This window comes from Ostrea edulis, chromosome 6, assembly GCF_947568905.1.
Source record: "Ostrea edulis chromosome 6, xbOstEdul1.1, whole genome shotgun sequence".
Taxonomy (NCBI): Eukaryota; Metazoa; Mollusca; class Bivalvia; order Ostreida; family Ostreidae; genus Ostrea; species Ostrea edulis.
Window position 1 is genome coordinate 57,127,222 of NC_079169.1, and position 19,856 is coordinate 57,147,077.

At 34.3% G+C, this 19,856-nt stretch overlaps 1 protein-coding gene across 7 annotated transcripts in view; it reads left to right on the top strand.

Annotated features, from left to right (window-relative positions):
• Window positions 1-16,200, top strand: part of LOC125645528 (cleavage and polyadenylation specificity factor subunit 6-like) — a 32,346-nt gene extending 16,146 nt beyond the window's left edge. Inside the window, exons 7-16 of one of the 7 annotated variants that reach the window (XM_048871080.2) lie at window positions 15-106; window positions 2,511-2,607; window positions 3,861-3,890; window positions 6,457-6,531; window positions 6,842-6,960; window positions 7,121-7,212; window positions 7,516-7,628; window positions 7,879-8,026; window positions 8,992-9,230; window positions 9,529-16,200. In XM_048871080.2, the coding sequence (XP_048727037.1) occupies window positions 15-106; window positions 2,511-2,607; window positions 3,861-3,890; window positions 6,457-6,531; window positions 6,842-6,960; window positions 7,121-7,212; window positions 7,516-7,628; window positions 7,879-8,026; window positions 8,992-9,223 (998 nt within the window). In that variant the 3' untranslated portion in view covers window positions 9,224-9,230; window positions 9,529-16,200. The remainder of the gene's footprint in view (window positions 1-14; window positions 107-2,510; window positions 2,608-3,860; window positions 3,891-6,456; window positions 6,532-6,841; window positions 6,961-7,120; window positions 7,213-7,515; window positions 7,629-7,878; window positions 8,027-8,991; window positions 9,231-9,528) is intronic. The other 6 variants (XM_048871079.2, XM_048871081.2, XM_056140182.1 and 3 more) reach the window with 6 other exon arrangements.
• Window positions 16,201-19,856: the final 3,656 nt, after the last annotated feature.

Below are 19,856 nucleotides of genomic sequence, written 5' to 3' on the forward strand. Positions count from 1 at the left end.
CTTCTTTTGATAAGTAGGTATGCCACCAGTGTCGGGACCACCCCCACAGGTTCAGTTTCCCCCCGGATTTCCTCCCAGGACTCTGGGTCCTCCTCCTCCTGCAGTTGTAAGTCTTACAGTGTTGTGTATTGTAGTGTGAAATCATGATTAAACAGCAACATAACTACTTATTAACCACAGATAATGCATACTTCCTAGTTGCATATAAAGTGGGTTATGTATACATGTAGGTCAGTAGTACTATATTAAGGATATTTCGGAGGAATGTGCCATTTATCTTTGAAAAAGAGGGGACATCTAGTCTGTCAATCTATAGACCAAGTCTTGTCCACCCAATTTCTTAAAAACCCTTTGCTTGACAGACATCAAACTTGGTGCACTGGTATATTGTAAGGAGTAGGTGACCTATTGATTTTTAGATCCAAGGCCAAGGGGCAATACACTCTGGACATTGGAAGATATTGTCCACTCAATAGGAAAACCTTTCCTTGACGGACATCAAACATGGTACACTAGTACATCGTAAGGAGTAGATTGGTCCCTATTGATTTTTGGTTCACATGGTCAAGGGTCAAACTTTGCATAGTAATATATATACTAGTATATATATATATAGATATATATATTGTCTCCTCAATATTTTGAGCATCATTGGTTTGATTGAGACCAAACTTGGTACACTGGTACATCCTAAGGAGTAGATGACCCTGATTGATTTTGAGGTCATATGGTCAAAGGTCAATCCACTCTGGACAGAGGAATATATTGTCTGCTCAATATTTTGAATTGTTTTGGCACTAATATCAATTAAATGATGCATGTGACATGTGTGTAAATAACCCTTTTCAATTTTGCATTTGCACCACTGTGGTGGGGGTGTTCAAGTTTTTGAAATATTTCAATAGATCAAGATTCCATGTATGATCTGATGTTCATGTATTGTTTTTGTACATGATTACTTTAAAGCAGATTAATTAGTTTTTAAAGTATGAACTTAACCTTAAAGATGTATGACCCGATGTTCATTCATTATTTTTGTACATAATTACTTTAAAGCAGATTAATTACTTTATAAAGTTATTAACTTTCCCTTAATTACATGCTTGAAAACATTTGCATGTAAAAGATAACAGTGCGAATATTATTTAGAAAGTAAATATAGTGGGTACATATATAAATCACCCATAATAGATGTCTATAAATAGACCCACGTGCATCAGGGGAATCCCAACATGATGTATTAACTCATACGCAACTGTCTAGTTTTAAGGCTGAAAGAGCGTAAAACAACGAATTACTAAGAGGTATTTGATATTTTTATTTCTATTAAACTTATGGTACGGTACTGTTATAACAAAATACACAGCTTTTAACAATGATGATCTGAAAGTTTGAACTGGTCACGTGATTGTCACTTGAAATGGCAGAGTGACTCGGTTATTTGTAAACATCGATTTAAAATCAAATAATTTGGGTTAAAACAAGTGAAATAATTTATGATATGTCGTACAGCCTCATAACTACATACGTGCGATGATTTAATAGCGTTTTTATGAGATTGAAAAAAATATTGTAATTTGGACCATACAGCTTTAATTACATGCTTGTAAAAGAAAATAGTGAGAAGATTATTTTAAAAGTAAATAAAGTGGATATGCATAAATTATTTAGGCGTCTTTGAATAGCCTCATGCGCATCAGGGAAATCCCAACATGATGTATATAACTCAGACACAACTGTCAAACTTAAAGGCTGAAAGAGCATAAAACAAAGAAATTAAGTTTTTGTTTCTCTTCAATGTATGGCGTGGTACTGTTGTAACAAAATACACAGCTTTACACAGATAAGACAACGTATGTGAAAGTTTCTGAACTGGTCACGTGACTGTCCCTTAATGGCCGAGTGATGGTTGTTTGTAAATACTGATTTAAAATCAAAAAATTCTGGTTGAAACAGGTGAAATAATGTATGCCATGTTGTACAGGCTCATAAATACGTACAGGTGATGATGTAACAGCGTTTTTACAAGGTGGAAAAGAATTGTCTAAATTCAGACAATGCAACTTTATTTCTAACCTCTTTTTCATTTGTTGATATTGATACAGTGTAGTGTATATATTTTTTTTTTTTTTTTTTTTTTTTTATATTATTTTATCACCAATTCAAGGAGACGAATTCCATGTTTTATCATGATACGTGTCATATTGTTTTTACTTGCGTCAAATTATACTCATTTTCTTATGTATTGATTTAAGAGCTTTATTGGAAGCAATTTATCTTATTGACTTCAACCATACATTGTTGTGAAATAATTTATAGGCAGTATAATGTGTTTATAAGTCTGATTAATGAGTGAGTATATATATTGTACTGTACATGATGTACACAAACATGGTATTTAAAACTACATGGTAAGAACTTCAAATAATGAATGATGAGAAGGTCTGTAAACATGCTATAAAAATTTCATTTAAGAGACAGTTGTTTTAATAGATAAGTTATTGATTTAGATGATGAGAGGCCCACCACCACCCATCAGAGGCCCACCACCTGCAGATCCCAGGGGTCCACCACCTCGTCCAGAGTGGGACAGACCCCCAGGACCAGGTATGACATTTTCTGATGCAAGATAAGGTTTTTTTTTCAACAATGCGAAAGAGGGATGGTGTAGTGACTTGCCCATCTTTGAGTGTGACCATAGTAAAGGTGTGGAGACTATATAAAGAGTGCTGTGTAACTTTCAGTCTGTGCTACATATCTATATATAGATATAGGTAGGGAAAGAAGCCTATTGATTGTAGGCTTAACACAAAAAGGTCGTAGATTGAGGTGTGATAAATTCTTAATATTTTATGCTTGCTACCAAGGTAGAAACCTGGAGATAGAAGAGGTTATTTTAGTTATCAGAAAATAACTGCAGATTTCATTTAAAGTGCACTGCCGCAGATATAGAAAGTTAAAAGGGAGAGAAGTGGTTTTGGATTTTAATGTCTATATCACTGACAGCAGGAATGACCTTGGTTTTACTGATGATGTTTCATGTTTGGTTTTTACCCAGTGTATTGATATGATTTAAAAAAAGACAACTTTTCTAATAGGCCAGACACAAGAGGATGACCCTGTATGGTGTTAGTCAAGAACTCAATGGACAAAATTGTTAATTGAGTCTCTCATTTTCACTCTGTTTCATTTACTCAAGACTCACGTAAAATCACATCATTGTATAGAAACTGCCATGAAGTCAGTTTCAATAATTTTTCCCTTCTTTCACTGAATTCTCCATATCAAGCTTCTTACTAACAGACTGTGCCTTATTAACAACAGAGAATTATATGAAACAGGTATTTTGGCATGCCCATTGCACAGGAGTACTGTATATAGTTCAGAGTGTATGATAATCAAGGACTGAGTTATTAAATGTTATTTACACGAATTCTAATTGAACTTTTCTTGTTAAAGGAATTTGGAAATGTAGTTTTCCATTTTTATCTCCTTGCATACTTTCATGTACAGAAAATGAAACCAAATTTAAAAAGAAGAAAAAAAAAACAAAACCCCACACTAATCCAAATTTACAAGGGCATTAACTGATAGTATTTGGATGAATATTCCTCAGATATGTATTATGTATCATTTTGTAGATCTTTTGTTAGGCTATATATAGATAAACTGCAAAGTAACTAGATTTGACAAATATGAAATGTTAATCTCAGTATGATTGTTTTTTAATGCATCGATCATCCCAATCTGAATATTGTGAATTGGTTTTTCAGTCTGAATAGCAGTATTTGCTACTACAATCTTTTGTTTATAGAGAGGTGTTCGGAGTGTTTTCTTTAATTTTATGTTACTATTTATAGATGTCTTAACTCAGCCTCCACCTCCAGGCAGTAAGTTAATGCCATCTTAAACAAATTTATTATTTTCTGTATACAGCTTCACCTTCCTCAAAATTCAATTGAATTTCGGTAGAATTTCCTCTTTGAAAATATGATTTTCAAAGCTGTATTAAGAAATAAAATGAAGTATGCCCCATTCCCAAAAAAAGAAAGAATTCATTGTAAAGACATGAATATACAAAGGTGGTGGTTTTGGGATTGGTTTGATGGGAAAGCATGTGCTAGGTATTGCATGAAATCAAGCAAGCAAACTCTAAAGTTGATGGTTTTGAGGAATTGCTGAGGAGGTATGCTGGGTTTTTATGTGTCAGTATCATTACCAATATTTGCATCGCTAATTTTAATAGTGATCTTTTAAAAATTCATATTTGTTCTTTGTGTTTGCCTTTTAATGAGATATTTATTTCTTTCCTTTGGGGATATTCTGTAACTGAAAAGGCAGGTGTGGAGAAGTTTTTTGTTGGTTTTGTCTGATACAAAGCCTACTTTCCCCCAATATTAGTCTGTATTTTAGCTTGAGTACCCAGGAAGCAAGGCATTTAATTTATGTGTACCTTACCATTAAGTTATACTTGTCCAGAATCTTTCTTTCTACTGTCCCTGTTGTGAAAAGTGTAGCTTTCATGTACTTGTAAGGGACCCAACATGGACCTTAGAAATATAAGGGCATTAACTAAATAGATTGTATGCCATGCCAACAGTCTCCTAAAGTGAAAGAAAACACTGCAGCAATATTTTACTTTAAGGGACCCAATGAAAAATCATAACAAAAATGGAATATCTTTCTAAAGATGTTTGATGTCCTCCTAAAGTGAAGAATAATGGGGGGAGGGGGGCATTATATAGGGGACCCAACGATAAGAAAAAGTAAAAGATTTCATTTTAATAAGGTTCTGTAAAGTATTGGATGGCATTGTAGCAGTATTTTACCTCGGGGGACCTAACTGGTATCACGGGTGTTTTGTTCTTTGCATTTTTTCGTTTTCAATTGTAGAATTTCAAATGCCATTCATTAAATTCATTTATTATGAAACACAATGGTAATTTTTAAAAAAAATTAGAACTTGTGCTGAATTATCACCTAAACAGTGTGCGAAATTAACGGTGGACCAATAAAAAGGTGATTAACCAACTTTCCCATAGGAAATCTGACCAAGTCATATAAAGTCTATGTTACGTTGATTTGTTTCTACCCACCCCTTTCTATAACAAAATGTTCCACAATGACGAATCATTTGAATCCGAATATTCCATTTTAATAAAGAGGGGGGAATGGAACAGAATCGCCTCGATATATACTTTTACTTTCATTTTCGTGTGACCTTGGTCATTTTCTCCGATCCAAACCTTGTTGTGTTTAGTATCAAGTTAACAAATCCAAGTTTTGTCACCTTTAGCAATTTCATTTAATCACTGCTAATCACAGTCTTCGTAACTGCTAAGGAACTGGGTGGCCATTTCTATACGGATGCGATTTTGCTATCTGTAAGATCAGTTGATATTATTTAACGTCCCGCTCGAGAATCTTTTACTCGTATGGAGATGTCACCATTGCTGGTGAAGGGGTGCAGAATTAAGGCCTATGCTAACATTGATGCTTATGGCCTTTGAGCAGGGAGGGATCTTTATCGTGCCACACCTGCTGTGACATGGGGGCCTTGGTTTTTGCGGTCTCATTCGAAGGACCATCCCATTTCGTCGTCTCTTATGACAAGCAAGGGATTCTGAGGACCTATCCCACGGACCTCTTCTGTATGGAGATGGGAGACCCACCGAATGCAAACTTTCTGAAACTTTACCTTTTCTATTAGAATGCTGAAAGCAGCTGACAAATCATTATTCATATTATTTGCAAGGTTTTCTACAGTATATCTTGCATCTTCAGCTATTAGGTTTCATGTGCTAATTTCAGTGTTTTATTTTGGTCTATAGGAATTGGGTGTGGTCTATAGGAAATAAAATGATTGTGGTCTGAATGTCTACAGGATTGAAAAGTTAGTTTCGCACACTGCATAAAGAAAACAAAGCTAAGAGCATAGTGTCAAACAGGCATGCCAGGGTCCTAGCTTCTGGTGATATGTGTATCTTGTTAAGAAGTACAATGAAAGCTGTATGTACACTCCAGCATCATTCACTATGTTACAGTAATGTTAAATATATATATATATATATACATATGTAATAGTTATTTCTGTGAAATCATGTTAAATTAATTCGTGGAGGCTAAGTTATCACTATTTCATTCTGAAGATTTCGTTGGAAGGTTTAATGTCATTCAAGGATTTGAATTTTTTAAAATATTTTTCAGTACATATAGTATGCCTGTGAAATTTTGTAAAATTAAATTTGTGGAGGCAAAATTATTACTTTCAGTTGGAAAAGATTTTATAGTAATGATTGATCTCATTCAAAGATTTGAAATAATGTGATGCACACTGTTTTACTTTTTTGAAGGTATTGAATTTGTTGAAATCATGAAACAGAAGCCATTTCAAATTTCACAGTATCTCTTTCACGATATTAGTATAATTTTAAGAAAAAATTGTGTTCCTTTCAGCACCTTACCCTCCCCTTGGTCCCCCACCAGGACCCCAGCCGGTCCCGCCTCCAGGAGCTCGACCGCCAGGACCTGGTAGGGCACTTCTCATTTTCTCACTAATTCTTGAGAGACCACATTTTTTCTGAAGGACTTCAATACTTACACGCTTGTTTTGCATAATGAAACGGTACAATGTCCCTCCATATTCAAGTCTAACTCAAGTATAACTTTTGAGGAATTTGCTCATTGAAATAAGTTGAAGTAATTTGTCTGTATAAGAGTGATCTCCCTTACATGAGGGACATTGTGTCAATTGAGTGCAATACATGAACGCTGGTGGTTCAACATGCAGAGGTGTAGTATAGATCATAAAGTTTTAGATATTTTCATGTTCACTTTACAGGAATTCCCCACCAGCAACCCCCAATGACGATTCCCCCGCCTGGACACCCTCCAGCCCCAGCCCCTCACGTCAACCCGGCCTTCTTTCCTCCCCAACATGGTGGACCACCCCCAACAATGGTAAGATTAACATGCATTTATAAGATCTTGTATTTGATATTTTATTTATAGTTCAGATGCACTGTAAGTGGCAGACACTTTTCTTTATTCTGACGTTGTATATTGAAAACATGTCAGAGACAATGAAGTATTGAAATAAATTCCATTGCACCTCTTTCAGCCACATGCAGCTCCAGGACACCATGACCCTTACAGAGCCCCTCCCCCTGTGTCATATCCAAGTGACCATTACTCAAGACCCCCAACAGAAAGGTTTGAGTTGTATTTACATAGTTCTATTAGGTACAGGTCACAATTGATAGCTCATCTATCGTATGATCTTCTCTAACTGAAGGTTTTGATTGTCTGAATGGTAGTTGAATTCCGATTCATATCTCAGAAAGAGCAAGGTGACTTAGTGGAGAGTTAATAAGCTTTTGGGTTCGTGTTCTGAAGTAATGGTTATTGTTATCAATAACTTCGGGATAGACATGTGGCTATCTTATTGTAGTGTAAAAATAGCACCGAAAGATTAACTGTCACGAAGTGTACATTATACAGCATTGATTTTATTAGAGTTGAGCCCCAGTCACCTGCTCTTAGTGAACAAGAGTTTGAAGAGATATTCCAGAGAAACAAGACGGTATCCAGTAGTGCTATTTCACGTGCAGTCCAAGATGCTAGTGCAGGTAGGCAAGAATTTCACAACCGACAGTTGTTTACAGTGATCTTTATCATGCCTAGTTTACTTAGTAGCAGTAGAGATTTTCACCTGCATACAGTATGTACTTTTTAGAAATGGCAAGGGATTCTGGCTTAAGGGCCTCTGAAATGAAACCGAGATCAATGATGAGCTTATCTCGGCTTTCTGGAGTCAGTGTTTTATGTATTTAGCCATATTGACATTTGTTCTTTCATTTAAGGACTCTATGATTGTAGGTGAATTTGCCAGTGCTATCGAGACTTTGGTGACAGCCATATCTCTGATAAAGCAGTCAAAGATTGCCAGTGATGATCGCTGCAAGATCTTAATCAGCTCCTTACAGGACACCCTGCACGGAATTGAAGAAAAATCGTATGGATCCAAGTAAGTGATAATTCTGGATTGCTAATCAAACTGATTAATTTACATATTTGTTATTTTTATTGCTGAAAACTGGTTTTAGTAGATCAGTATTTTAAATCTAGCAAGTAGATATTTTGCGGTTTTTTTTTTTTTATTAATTGTATGAAATTTCTAAAATTAAAACCCCTTCCACAAGTCTGCTAAACCGGTCAGGTGCAATTTCTCCTTTCAACATAGTAGACCATAAGTCTAGAAAATAGAAAGTATTTTCTGCTCAAAATCTTTTGAGATATATTCTGGGTAGATTACCGAATATAGCAAACTTTATGGTTGGAGTCTGGGAGAAAGGAAAAAATATGGATAAATTTCAAAGCAACAAAGAAAGTTAAATGGCAATTGATAGTGAGATCTTTCTGACAATGAAAACTTAGAGACGATATCAGGGATTTCAATATTAAAGACATTGTTTGACAATTTCAAGAATATTTGTCTTTGAAGTTGACTTGTAATCAAATTTTGAAGGCTTCAATGTAGAAGTTGTTTACAAAGATTCTGATGTGCATATCATTTTACTTTTTTTTTAAACAATTGCTCATTTAATTGATGTTTAGACTGTAAGTGGATTTTAAACTTCATAGCAGCAAATTTATCAAAGCATTATATCCTATAAATTTTCCTACATAAGATTTTGACATTTGACTGCTCTTTTGACTCCATAATTAATTTCATCTTAAGGAGAAATGTCTTATCTTTCTAATGATGGGTAATTTATTAAAGATATTTATAGATTGGTTAAAAAGGTTGCTTGGTGTTGGAAGAGTTTCATGTTTTGTTTTAGGATATTTGAATAAGCATCAGCGATAACAATAAACAATTTCTGAGAAAATTGAACTGAAAAATCACATTTCCACAAAACACAGAGTTGTTTCCTAAATTCTCTAAAAGGTTAATCTGAGAAATAATTTCTTCTTGTGTTTTCCATTAAGGAGTAGTAGCAGACGGTCACGTTCCAGAGAGAGAGACAGAGAGCGCAAGGAGAGGAGTCGCAGCCACAGGTCGCGAAGTAGAGACAGAGAGAGGGAATACCGTGAGAGGAGTAGGGAAAGAGATCGGCATTATGAAGCTGAATCCGGCTCCTCTTCCTCCAGGTCACACCGAGATCGGGACCGAGACAGGGACCGTGAAAGGGAGCGTGAATACAGCAGCAGACGCCATTGAAATATTGGTAAGGATTTGATAAGAATTCTAGAGGTTAAACTAACATATTTTAAATTTTCAGATTTTCTACTGCAAAGTACCGCACAGGTGATGAGATATCGATGCTGCTTTAATGAATATAGTATCTGCCCATGAAATGTTGCATGCATATGTTCAGTTACTGTTTTCTCTGTGTAATGTCAGTATTAGTTCCGGATAGTCTCTTGAAGATGATAAATAGAAAAGGTGAGTTCTTGAGTAAATAAATTAATATTATATAGGAATTTTTTTCTTTAGTTTTAAAATAATTACCTTTCTTTTTACAGATGTAGAAATAGAGGCTACTCTTTTCCTCATCGGTGGTGCTTTTTGTCCCATAAATCTGGAAAATCCCATATAAAGTGAATGAAAATAGGTCTTTCTGCCCGTAGTTGTAAACGTAAAAACATCCTGTCAATGTTTAAAAATTCTACTGTCCATTAAAGATCATGTGTATTCTAACTGACGGTACAAAAATTGTTCAAAGATGGAATGGCAGATATTTTTCATGTACTGGGTATAATTCAGCAAGGGGTACTCTAGCAAAAACAAACAAACAAACAAAAACAAAAAAATAAGGAAGGGGAGGACGGCAGCAAAATTTGTTTTTATATTTTTTATTTTTTTTTATTATTATTTTTGGTTTTTGTTGTTATTTTAGTTATTATTAAGGGAGGTTGAATGGTTGATGGGTTATCGTCTGTTTAAAAACAAATCAACTGGATGATTGTTTAAATTTTTATGATGTACTATTACAGATTTTAAAAAGTCTATTTTGGCTGAACCATTTGGTAATGCTGAACTAAGGTGATGGTTATTTTAAAGGGCAGATAACTCGAGAAATCATTTCAAAATTTTTGAGTGTATGTTTTTTATCATATTGAAAGTAAAGAATTATATTTAGCATATGTATTGCTTTATATTTAGATATCATAGATGAATGATAGAATAAAAATAATATTTGGGAATTTGAACGAAGATACCTCAACAGTATTACTGGTGGTTAATGGTAGTGTTTTCACATATCTCAAAAAGAGTAAGGTTTAATTTATATTGTCTTTGTTTACCAAAGATTTCAACAGTATTCACCATTATTATGATGAAAAGCATATGGATTTTGTATTTTCCTGAAGCCTGTGAAGATATTCGAATAGTCGCTTAGAAAAATGAAATTAATCATAACTGATGTCAGAAAAAGTTTTACTGTCTCTTTATAAGATTTTATTTTATGTAAGGAGAATTGATTTCAACATTATACTGGTGTTGGTCTTACAAAAAACTGCCTTCCCTTCCCATGTTTGTTTTGGTTTTTGCTGGAATAGCCCTGATTGGCAGCATGTATTTGCAAGCTAAATTTGTTTTATTTAGAAAGAGAAAAAACATAGATTGATTATAATATGTACATATGAATTTTAAAAGTTGGAACATGTATTGCAGTGGTTGTCAGTTAACTTGTACACAAACCATCTCTTACACAGGTCAACCGGTACACACAGAGTAAATACAGACCTTGAAAATGTACTCGCCCACAAATATGTCTAAATTAACTCGCCCACAGATATTTATGAATTAACTAACCCACTGATATTTTTAAATTAACTTGCCCACAGATATTTATAAATTAACTCGCCCACAGATATTTATAAATAAACCAATCATCTCGCACACAAGCATTACGTTTTTGTGCTGTGGACAATATTTTGTGTTCAAGTTGACCCGTCAAATTGTATGAACACATTGCTTGGGTATAGAATTACTTTTTAATACCTCTGGACTGTAATTTGATTGTGATCGGTGTAAGGTAGTGTGTACGTGTCTGCTACTGTAAGTATCTGTATTCACAGTAAGACATGCATGTATTCACAGTCATTATTTCACTGAAGTTTTTATCCCTCGACTCCTGGACATGGAAAAAGAAGAAAACTTGTGTTTTATTTACCTTTTTTCTTCTTTGTAAATACATATATACATTTACGCTTCCTACAGAACACAGATTCCTCTATGTGACTTTAATAATGCATCAATTTCCATAATGCCAACATTTCGTCTCCATATGAGTGAAAGATTCTCGAGCTTGACATTAAAAAATATAAAACCAACCAGCCAATACTTAAACTAATGTTTTTGTAGATAAAATTAGACTGCTTTGATTTAAATTTTTGTGTATAAATAAGTAATTTTTGTGTAGATGTTGATTGTATGTGCATGAGTTGGTTTGTGTATGTCTGTACACCATTGCAGTCAATCCGTGTCACCATTACAACTCTTAAGTTAAAGAAAGTAATACTTGATTATCTCAATGTCAATTATCAATACAGTATACTTTGTCCCAAGTCTTTAAATTGTGACATTTCAGTGTTGTTTTGTATTTACGGAATTTCTTGCCAGACTACGAGTTATTTTGCTAATTGTTATTATAGGTGTTACTTATGAAGGGTTGTGAGGTTCTCTTTTAAAAGCATTAGTCTTTCACCATTGTGTATTTTCTCACATTGAGATATATTCTGGACCCTTTACATCCAGATATATTGCCTATTTTTATAATACTCTTTGCCCACAATGTGCCAACATTTTTTTTTTTATATGTGATTTATTTATTTTGATAAATATCATGTACTCTCAACCTTCCTGCAGTTTAAAAAGACACTCAATCCTTGATCTGTGATCAGGTATTATGAAGAAGGTTTTATCCATGCATAATTATATTTAGATCACATAAAGCTTCCAATTTTCAAATCTAAATTTATTGCTTTACCTTATGGTTGTGATATTCAGGAAGAAGCCTGTGTGTTTCAACACTGATGATAAAATGTCTAATAGTAATGTTTTTGTATAGGGTAAATAGTACTAAATACTTCTGTTTGTATTCTATAAATTTTCTTCCCAGCTTGTGAAAAGAACAATTCTATGCGAGAAATCTAAATTTTAACTGGTTTTATGAGAATTTTTTTTTTGATTTATTTATGATGTAAGCTATATATTATTTACTGCTACAAATATTTGTCACCACCTGAATCACAAATACTGTATTCTTAAATTGATGTAGGCAAGGCTAATGCTAAGCTTAGCACTTAATGCTGGAAGCAGTTTCATCTTTGTCATAGAGTACTTGTTTTATATAACATATGATTTATAATATTCCAATGTCGCGCAATTGCTTATCATTGATGGACATTACTTCATCATGGAAATTACAATTATTGAAAAAGTGTATGTACCCATTATAGACAATCATATATATGTCACTTTCATTTAGATATCATTATTATCTTGTGTTAAGTATTGTCAATTGAAATTATGTGCATTGTGTCTGTAAAAGAACATTTCTCAAAAATTGAGGGACAGATCCGTGAACGGTAAGTGGAACAGTAAGTATTGGGATTTTTAAAGCTATTTGTTGAATAAAGTAACAAAATTCACTAATAAATGTTGGAAGATTGTATCTATACTATGTCTTCTTTTTTTCAGGGACCTTCTAATGTATTCAATATTGTTGGTTGTACTCTTTTTGATTTAAGTACATATTGTAATGTCCAAATACAGTTATGAATATGAAATATGTAGACACAATTTGAATGCTAGGAAAATCCATAGAGCATGCTATGTTGTCAGATCACTTGTTGATAAATGGTATATGTAGGATAAGGAATTTTGATCTTTTTTTTTAATAAAACATCATATTTTGTGCCCCAAGTATTTTTGTTTGCACCAATAAGAATTAATTTAAAAAGAAAAATAAATTACATGTAGTGTTATGTTCCCAAAAGTTACATGTTTTCAGAAGATATACATGTAGTAAGGAAATCTATTTTTGTACAAGCTTGTAAATTTTTATTGGTGCAAGTTCATCCATTAATAAAATCTCTTTTTTTCAGCGAGACTGACTTGAACTGAAATGCCTTTATGAATATACTTAATACTGTAATTTTTCAGTAATTTGTGCCTTTATATCCTATACTGGCTTCAGCTTAGGTCTTCATATTAATATTTTGAATATGTTTATTGAATTTATTAATGAAATTTGTCATATGGTCAGTCAAGTACAATTATATATTGATTGCACATTGTTGCAGTGTGCTGCTGATAAATATGTGTTTGTAAGGCATAACTAGTAGGGATGCATGATGATTTTGTAAATCCCATAGAAAATTCCCGTTTCTAAATTTTGTGTATTTTTTATTTTTTTTGATAAACTGCAGCTTGAATATCTGCAATACTTGATTGACCATTTCTTTTAATATTATTAAATCTTGGAAATATTTTAGTTTTCTTTAAGTTTGTATAGCTGAAAGTTTGCATTTTTTGTTGCATCGTTTTGCAATAGCAAGTATTCCCATCATTGATTATAATGGCATATCCCTCTTTCATTTGATATTATGTCGAATTGGCTACATTGTCCTAGACTTCTCAGAAAATATCAGTTTTGAGAGAGAAAAAAAGAATGTTTAAGTGTTGACCAATAGTTGACTATGTAATTGGCAGCAGAATAGGCTTGTTTTTAGTACTATAATGATTTCTTGTAAAATTCTTAACTGCAGTTCATGTAAATGAATACGATAAGAAAAGAGGGGGGGACATTGCAATTATTAATGCTGAGCTCTGGGTAAAATTGATTTTAGCAGACCCATTATGTAGCACATTAACTGGTTAGAATTTATTTATATACCATGTCTTTAAGGGTTTGTATTCGTCGATTTGACCATTATGTAATCCGTTCGTGTGCTTGAAAGATGTGAATGGAGTGTGAGGAACGATCTGTTTATATGTTAACTAAGTAAAATGCTGTTTATATGACCGTGTATTTCCGCATTGTATCGGGTTTACACTCCGTTTGGGAGTATTTGGTCAAAGAAACAGTCTTGAAGTTAGTCATTGAAGTTTAGTTTTAAATTATCCTCTCTCCAGATTATATAAGCTACTTGTGGCTAGAGTGAATGTGTTCATTAGGATAAAAAGTGATTTAATACGAACGAATGTATTGGAGAGAGAATGTGTGCAAAATTTCTTGGAATACAAAGCTTTGTGGTGGTGTGCAAATGCGAATGTAGTTTGAAGTAAGGGCGGGCGTGTTTGAATCTGTAACAGTCTAGAAATGATGACGTGAAAGGTTTTCTTGTTAGGTTGTTCTGTAAATCAGTGAGTTTCATTATATGCATTTAAGATCATTATTGACATTGATATTGATAGTGGTTATGTATGATCATTGATTGAATAGATTGTGAAATGTTTACAGTCGTGCTTCGGTTTTGTATATATTGTATTAAGGATGAATAACACGTCACTGCATAAGGCCACATAAAATTAATTCTCTGGTTCTCAGGCCAATTTTCTCAAAAACAGATGAGGGAGGGAGGCTTTTTTTTTTTTCTTTTTATTCGTACCAAAACAGATGAGGGAGGCTTTTTTTTATTTGCCAACTTGACATAAAACATATAACATCAAGCAAATTCTTTATTGTACCGTCACTATACATATGAAACAAATTTAACACATGCTATCTTAACAAATTGTCTTGTGTGGTCAAAATAATAAAGCATATGTACTACAGTTAAGTTGCATAGTGTTTTGGCATTATTATTATGATCATTGGCACTATCATTGTCGAAATGTGCAGAAACATTGGCGGGCTTGGTTTCACACACCGTATATCTCACAAAGTGGCCGAAAACAGGTATCGTTGACGATACTTTATTTGTAATGATTGCAGAGTCTAATTCGTTCTTGTTCTTACCGACACTAACGGAGACAGCGGCATTTTTTAATTTCTCAGGAAACGTCCAGCTTCCCAAATCGAACTTCATTGCTTTCACACCCTCATAAAGATCTAGGAAGGTACATCCCTCCGAATATCCCTCTATAATTGTCCATGGTAGAATGAACACTGCTCCTTGTCGAATACTTATTGACACAATAGACATTCTCAAAATAATGCTGCAACCACGTTGTTATACATCGGAAGTCTTTATTGCGCACGACAAACGAAGATTTCCGGTATTCGGTATTCTCTGCTAAATACAGCTATTCGTATACTGAGACAGGAGGAGCTCCGAATAATGCGGAAGTTTTGAAAAATTGAATGCGGAATTTTTTTTTCCGGATACGTCGCCGCATTACCTACTTTTTATTTTATTAAAAATGCAATAAAATTTGCAATGCGGGCACCTCAAAACAGATGCGCGCGGGCCTGAGAACCGTAATTTCAATTTTATGTGGCCTAAATATCAGGAATATATTCCAAACCCATTTCAAAATTGTTACCTTACTGGTGTGTTCACTAAACTGCTAATCGGGAGATCACAAATTTCAGGTTCTATTTGTGTATTTTCTTTCGAAAACTGCATGTCATTCCTCCTTAAAACTGAAGCACGAAGGAAAAACTTTTTTTTCTGTGATATATGTTTGTTCTTGAATACTGTACGTGTACTGTTGCTATTGAAAATCAGATGTGCACCATTTGGTTACACTTCTAATGAAAGATTTTGAGAGCAAGTACTCATTTAATAGCTGTGATGTCATTCCCCCTCAAAAATTTCTGAATAGCATTTGGCACGTTCCTCAGAAAGTTTTAAGTAACTTTGGTGCGCATCTACTTAGAAAATAGTTAAGGAAGATCATGCGTTACCTTTTTTTTCGTCTTCTCTTTGTAGGTTTATGTCACGATGTATCAAGCCACACCTTTTTATGTAAATTCTACTAGTAGCAACGCCTTCATTCTTTTTGCGTCAGTATGTATCATGTATATTTTAATTTGTTTGCTGGATTTCACTGGAGATTAAATCAAGCATCGGGATTTCATCTTCATCATTGTGATCATCTAAGCATCGATGGAAATTGTTCAGAAGTGGAAAAGTACAGAATTAGAAGAGGATTAGTTCCCGTGATCTAATTTTGGAATGAATAGGAAACAGAAATTTGCCATTTGTTTAAACTAGCATTGGAATAAATGTCTTAAAAGTGAACTTTTGTTGAAATTTTGTTTTGTCCAATTTGAGATTTATTATGCCCCCCTTTGAAAAAGAGAGGGCATATTATTTTGCAACTGTCGGTTGGTCTGTCTGTAGACCACATGTTGTCCGCTCAATATCTTGAGAACCTTTCACTTGATGATAATGATATTTCATATGTGGGTTGGTTATGAGTAGAAGAGGACCCCAAGTGTTTTTTAGGTCCAAAGGTCAAGGGTCAATCTACCCTGGACATAGGAATATAATGTCCACTCAATATCTTGAGAACCCCCTTTGCTTGAAAAACATCAAACTTAGCACACTGGTACATCCTAAGGAGTAGATGACTCCTATTGATTTTGAGGTCAAGGGTCAAACTGGGCATAGGAATATACTGACCATTCAATTTCTAGAGAACCCTTTGCTTGACGGACATCAAACTTGGTACACCAGTACATCTTCAGGAGACGATGACCCCTATTGATTTTGAGGTCACATGATCAAAGGTCAAGGGTCAAACAGGACATTAGAATATACTGTCCGCTCAATATCTTGAGAACCCTTTGCTTGACAGACATCAAACTTGGTACACTGGTACATCTTCAGGAGAAGATGACCCCTATTGATTTTGAGGTCACATGGTCAAGGGTCAAACTGGACTTGACAATATAATGTCCACTCAATATCTTGAGAACCCTTTGCTTGACAGACATCAAACTTAGTACGCTGGTATATCTTCAGGAGAAGATGACTCCTATTGATTTTGAGGTCACATGATCAAAGGTCAAGGGTCAAACTAGACATGGAAATATACTGTCCGCTCATTATCTTGAGAACCCTTTGCTTGACCGACATCAAACTTGGTACACTGGTACATCTTCAGGAGAAGATGACCCCTATTGATTTTGAAGTCAAAGGTCAAGGGTCAAACTGGACATAGGATTATAATGTCCGTTCAATATCTTGAGAACCCTTTGCTTGACCGACATCAAACTTGGTACACTGGTACATCTTCAGGAGAAGATGTTGATGTCACATGTTTAAAGGTCAAGGGTCAACCTGGACATTGGAATATACTGTCCACTCAATATCTTGAGAACCCTTTGCTTGACAGACATCAAACTTTGTTCAGTGGTGTATATTCAGGAGGAGATGACTCCTATTGATTTTGAGGTCACATGGTCAAAGGTCAAACTGAACATAGTAATATACTGTCCACTCAATATCTTGATAACCCTTTTGCTTGATGGACATCAAACTTGGTACACTGGTACATCTTCAGGAGAAGATGACCCATATTGATTTTGAGGTCAAAAGTCAATTGTTGAACTGAACATAGTAATATATTGTCTCCTTTATTTTAAGAATTATTTGCTTGATTGACACCAAACTTGGTACACTGGTACAGCATAAGGAGTAGATGACCCCTATTGATATTTAGGTCACATGGTCAATTCACTCTTGACATAGGAAGATATTGTCTGCTCATTATTTTGAATTGATGATACTACTATCAATTAAATGAAGTTTGTGTATAACCCTTTTCAATTTTGCACCATGGGGGGCATATGTGTTTTACAAACATCTCTTGTTTTATTTTTTGAATTTATGTAGAGATGTCACCAGTGATGAACAAAAGCCTATACTGTAGGGTTTAGGGCTGTAACAATGAGGGTTCATCATTCCAATCTTACCGTGACTCGGGGACATCCGAAAGACCCACGATTTTCACCTCTAATGCCAGGAGCTATGTGAAGGAACAGCTAGTTACTACCGATGTTAAAGGGACTGGTTCACGATTTTTGATAAAAATATTTTTCATTTTTGATGTTTAACATTGAAAATATAACTCATTTAATGTTGACAGCCAAAAGCCAAAATTTTTACCTTCTGAATGCAAGATTAAAAGCTATATTTTAGCCTTAAATCTGTGTTATGTAAACAAAGACTCAATTCATTTTATGTATACAAACAAAGAAGTGAAATATTAAATTTGTTATATAAAGCATCTTAATTTTGCATAGTCACAAATTTTAACTTTTAGATAACGCATTTTACCCCCAAAATGCTTGAAATGTGAAAGATATAATAAATATAGATCGATATCCATTTATTTAAAAAATCGTAAACAATAGGATACCGCAATCTTTGTTTACGAAACAAATATTAAACTCTCTAAAATGAGCTTTTGTAATAATGTATAACCTTAATTTTTATGTGAAATCTTTTAAACACATTAGACAGTGGATTTTGATCATTAAAAGTAAATCAGTCCCTTTAAAACAATGACGTCATTATGAATGATATGACACAGTATTGTAAAACTATCTGGCTCACAGCTTGGATACTATAAAATTTAGAATCATCAAATGGATGATGCATCTTTTTGGGAGTAGGTGCCGACAGTAAAAAAACTAGATTGCACTGACCTCAATTAAGAATGATACGAGTTGTAGAGATGATTCTTTTACATCTTTAGGATATTTCTCAACGCCTCGTTGCTAGAGACATTTCTTTACATTAAGGAGGTACATGTATCTCTTGAACGAATAGTAAAATGGCTTGCCATATATGTGTTCGATAGACTTATTAGATCTATTGTACTCCTTTGTTAGCTGATCTGTTTCTATATTCATATGAAGCAGAATTTATTGAAAAACTTCTTCGCGAGAAGAAAAAATCTCTTGCTGTGGCCTTCAATTCGACATTTAGATATATCTACGACGTTTTGTCTATTAACAATAACTTTCATTCATATGTCGATTCGATATATCACTGTGAACTCGAAATAAAAGACACCACAGAGTCGTCCACTTCTGCGTCCTACTTGGATATTTTATTGAAAGACAACTCAACTGTATGACCAACTGTATGATTTCAACTTCCCGTATTTATGTAGCAATATTCCATTATCACTTGCATATGGTGTTTATATCTCAACTGATTCGATACGCAAGAGCTTGTTCTGCGTATAGTCAGTTTTTAAATTGAGGCAAGCTACTGATAAACAAGTTGATGGTACAAGGGTTTCAACAGTCTCGATTGAAGTCAGCATTTCGCAAATTCTATGGTCGTTATAACGATCTAGTTTGTCAATACAACCTATCATTGGGTCAAATGTTGTCTGACATTGACTACGGATAACTCCGTTTACCTGATTAGGATCTAGGGCTCACAGCGGGTGTGACCGGTCGACAGGGGATGCTTGCTCCTCCTAGGCACCTGTTCCCACCTCTGGTGTGTCCAGGGGTACGTGTTTGCCCAACGATCTATATTGTATTGCTTATAGGAGTTATGAGATTGATCACTGTTTGTTATCTTCACCTTTCATTGAAGTGTTTTGATTATACTACTTCAACACAGCACATGTCATCCCAGAGAACACTTTACACGACCATTCCTCTTGATGAATTAAAGACCAGGCCTTTTGACTTCATTACATAGATAGCTACTTCAATAAAAATGGAACATTGAAATATTTATATCTTGTGATCATTTATCTAAAATATTACTTTGTTAAACACTTTGATTATACGCACAAATGCTCAGCTGATAATAAGAAAGAATGTTGGGAGTTCCTCATTGACAATATCTACTTGGTCTTTACTCTTTAGTGATCGGGTCTTCCAATAGTTTGACGGAATACCTATGGACACAAATTGTGCTCCTGT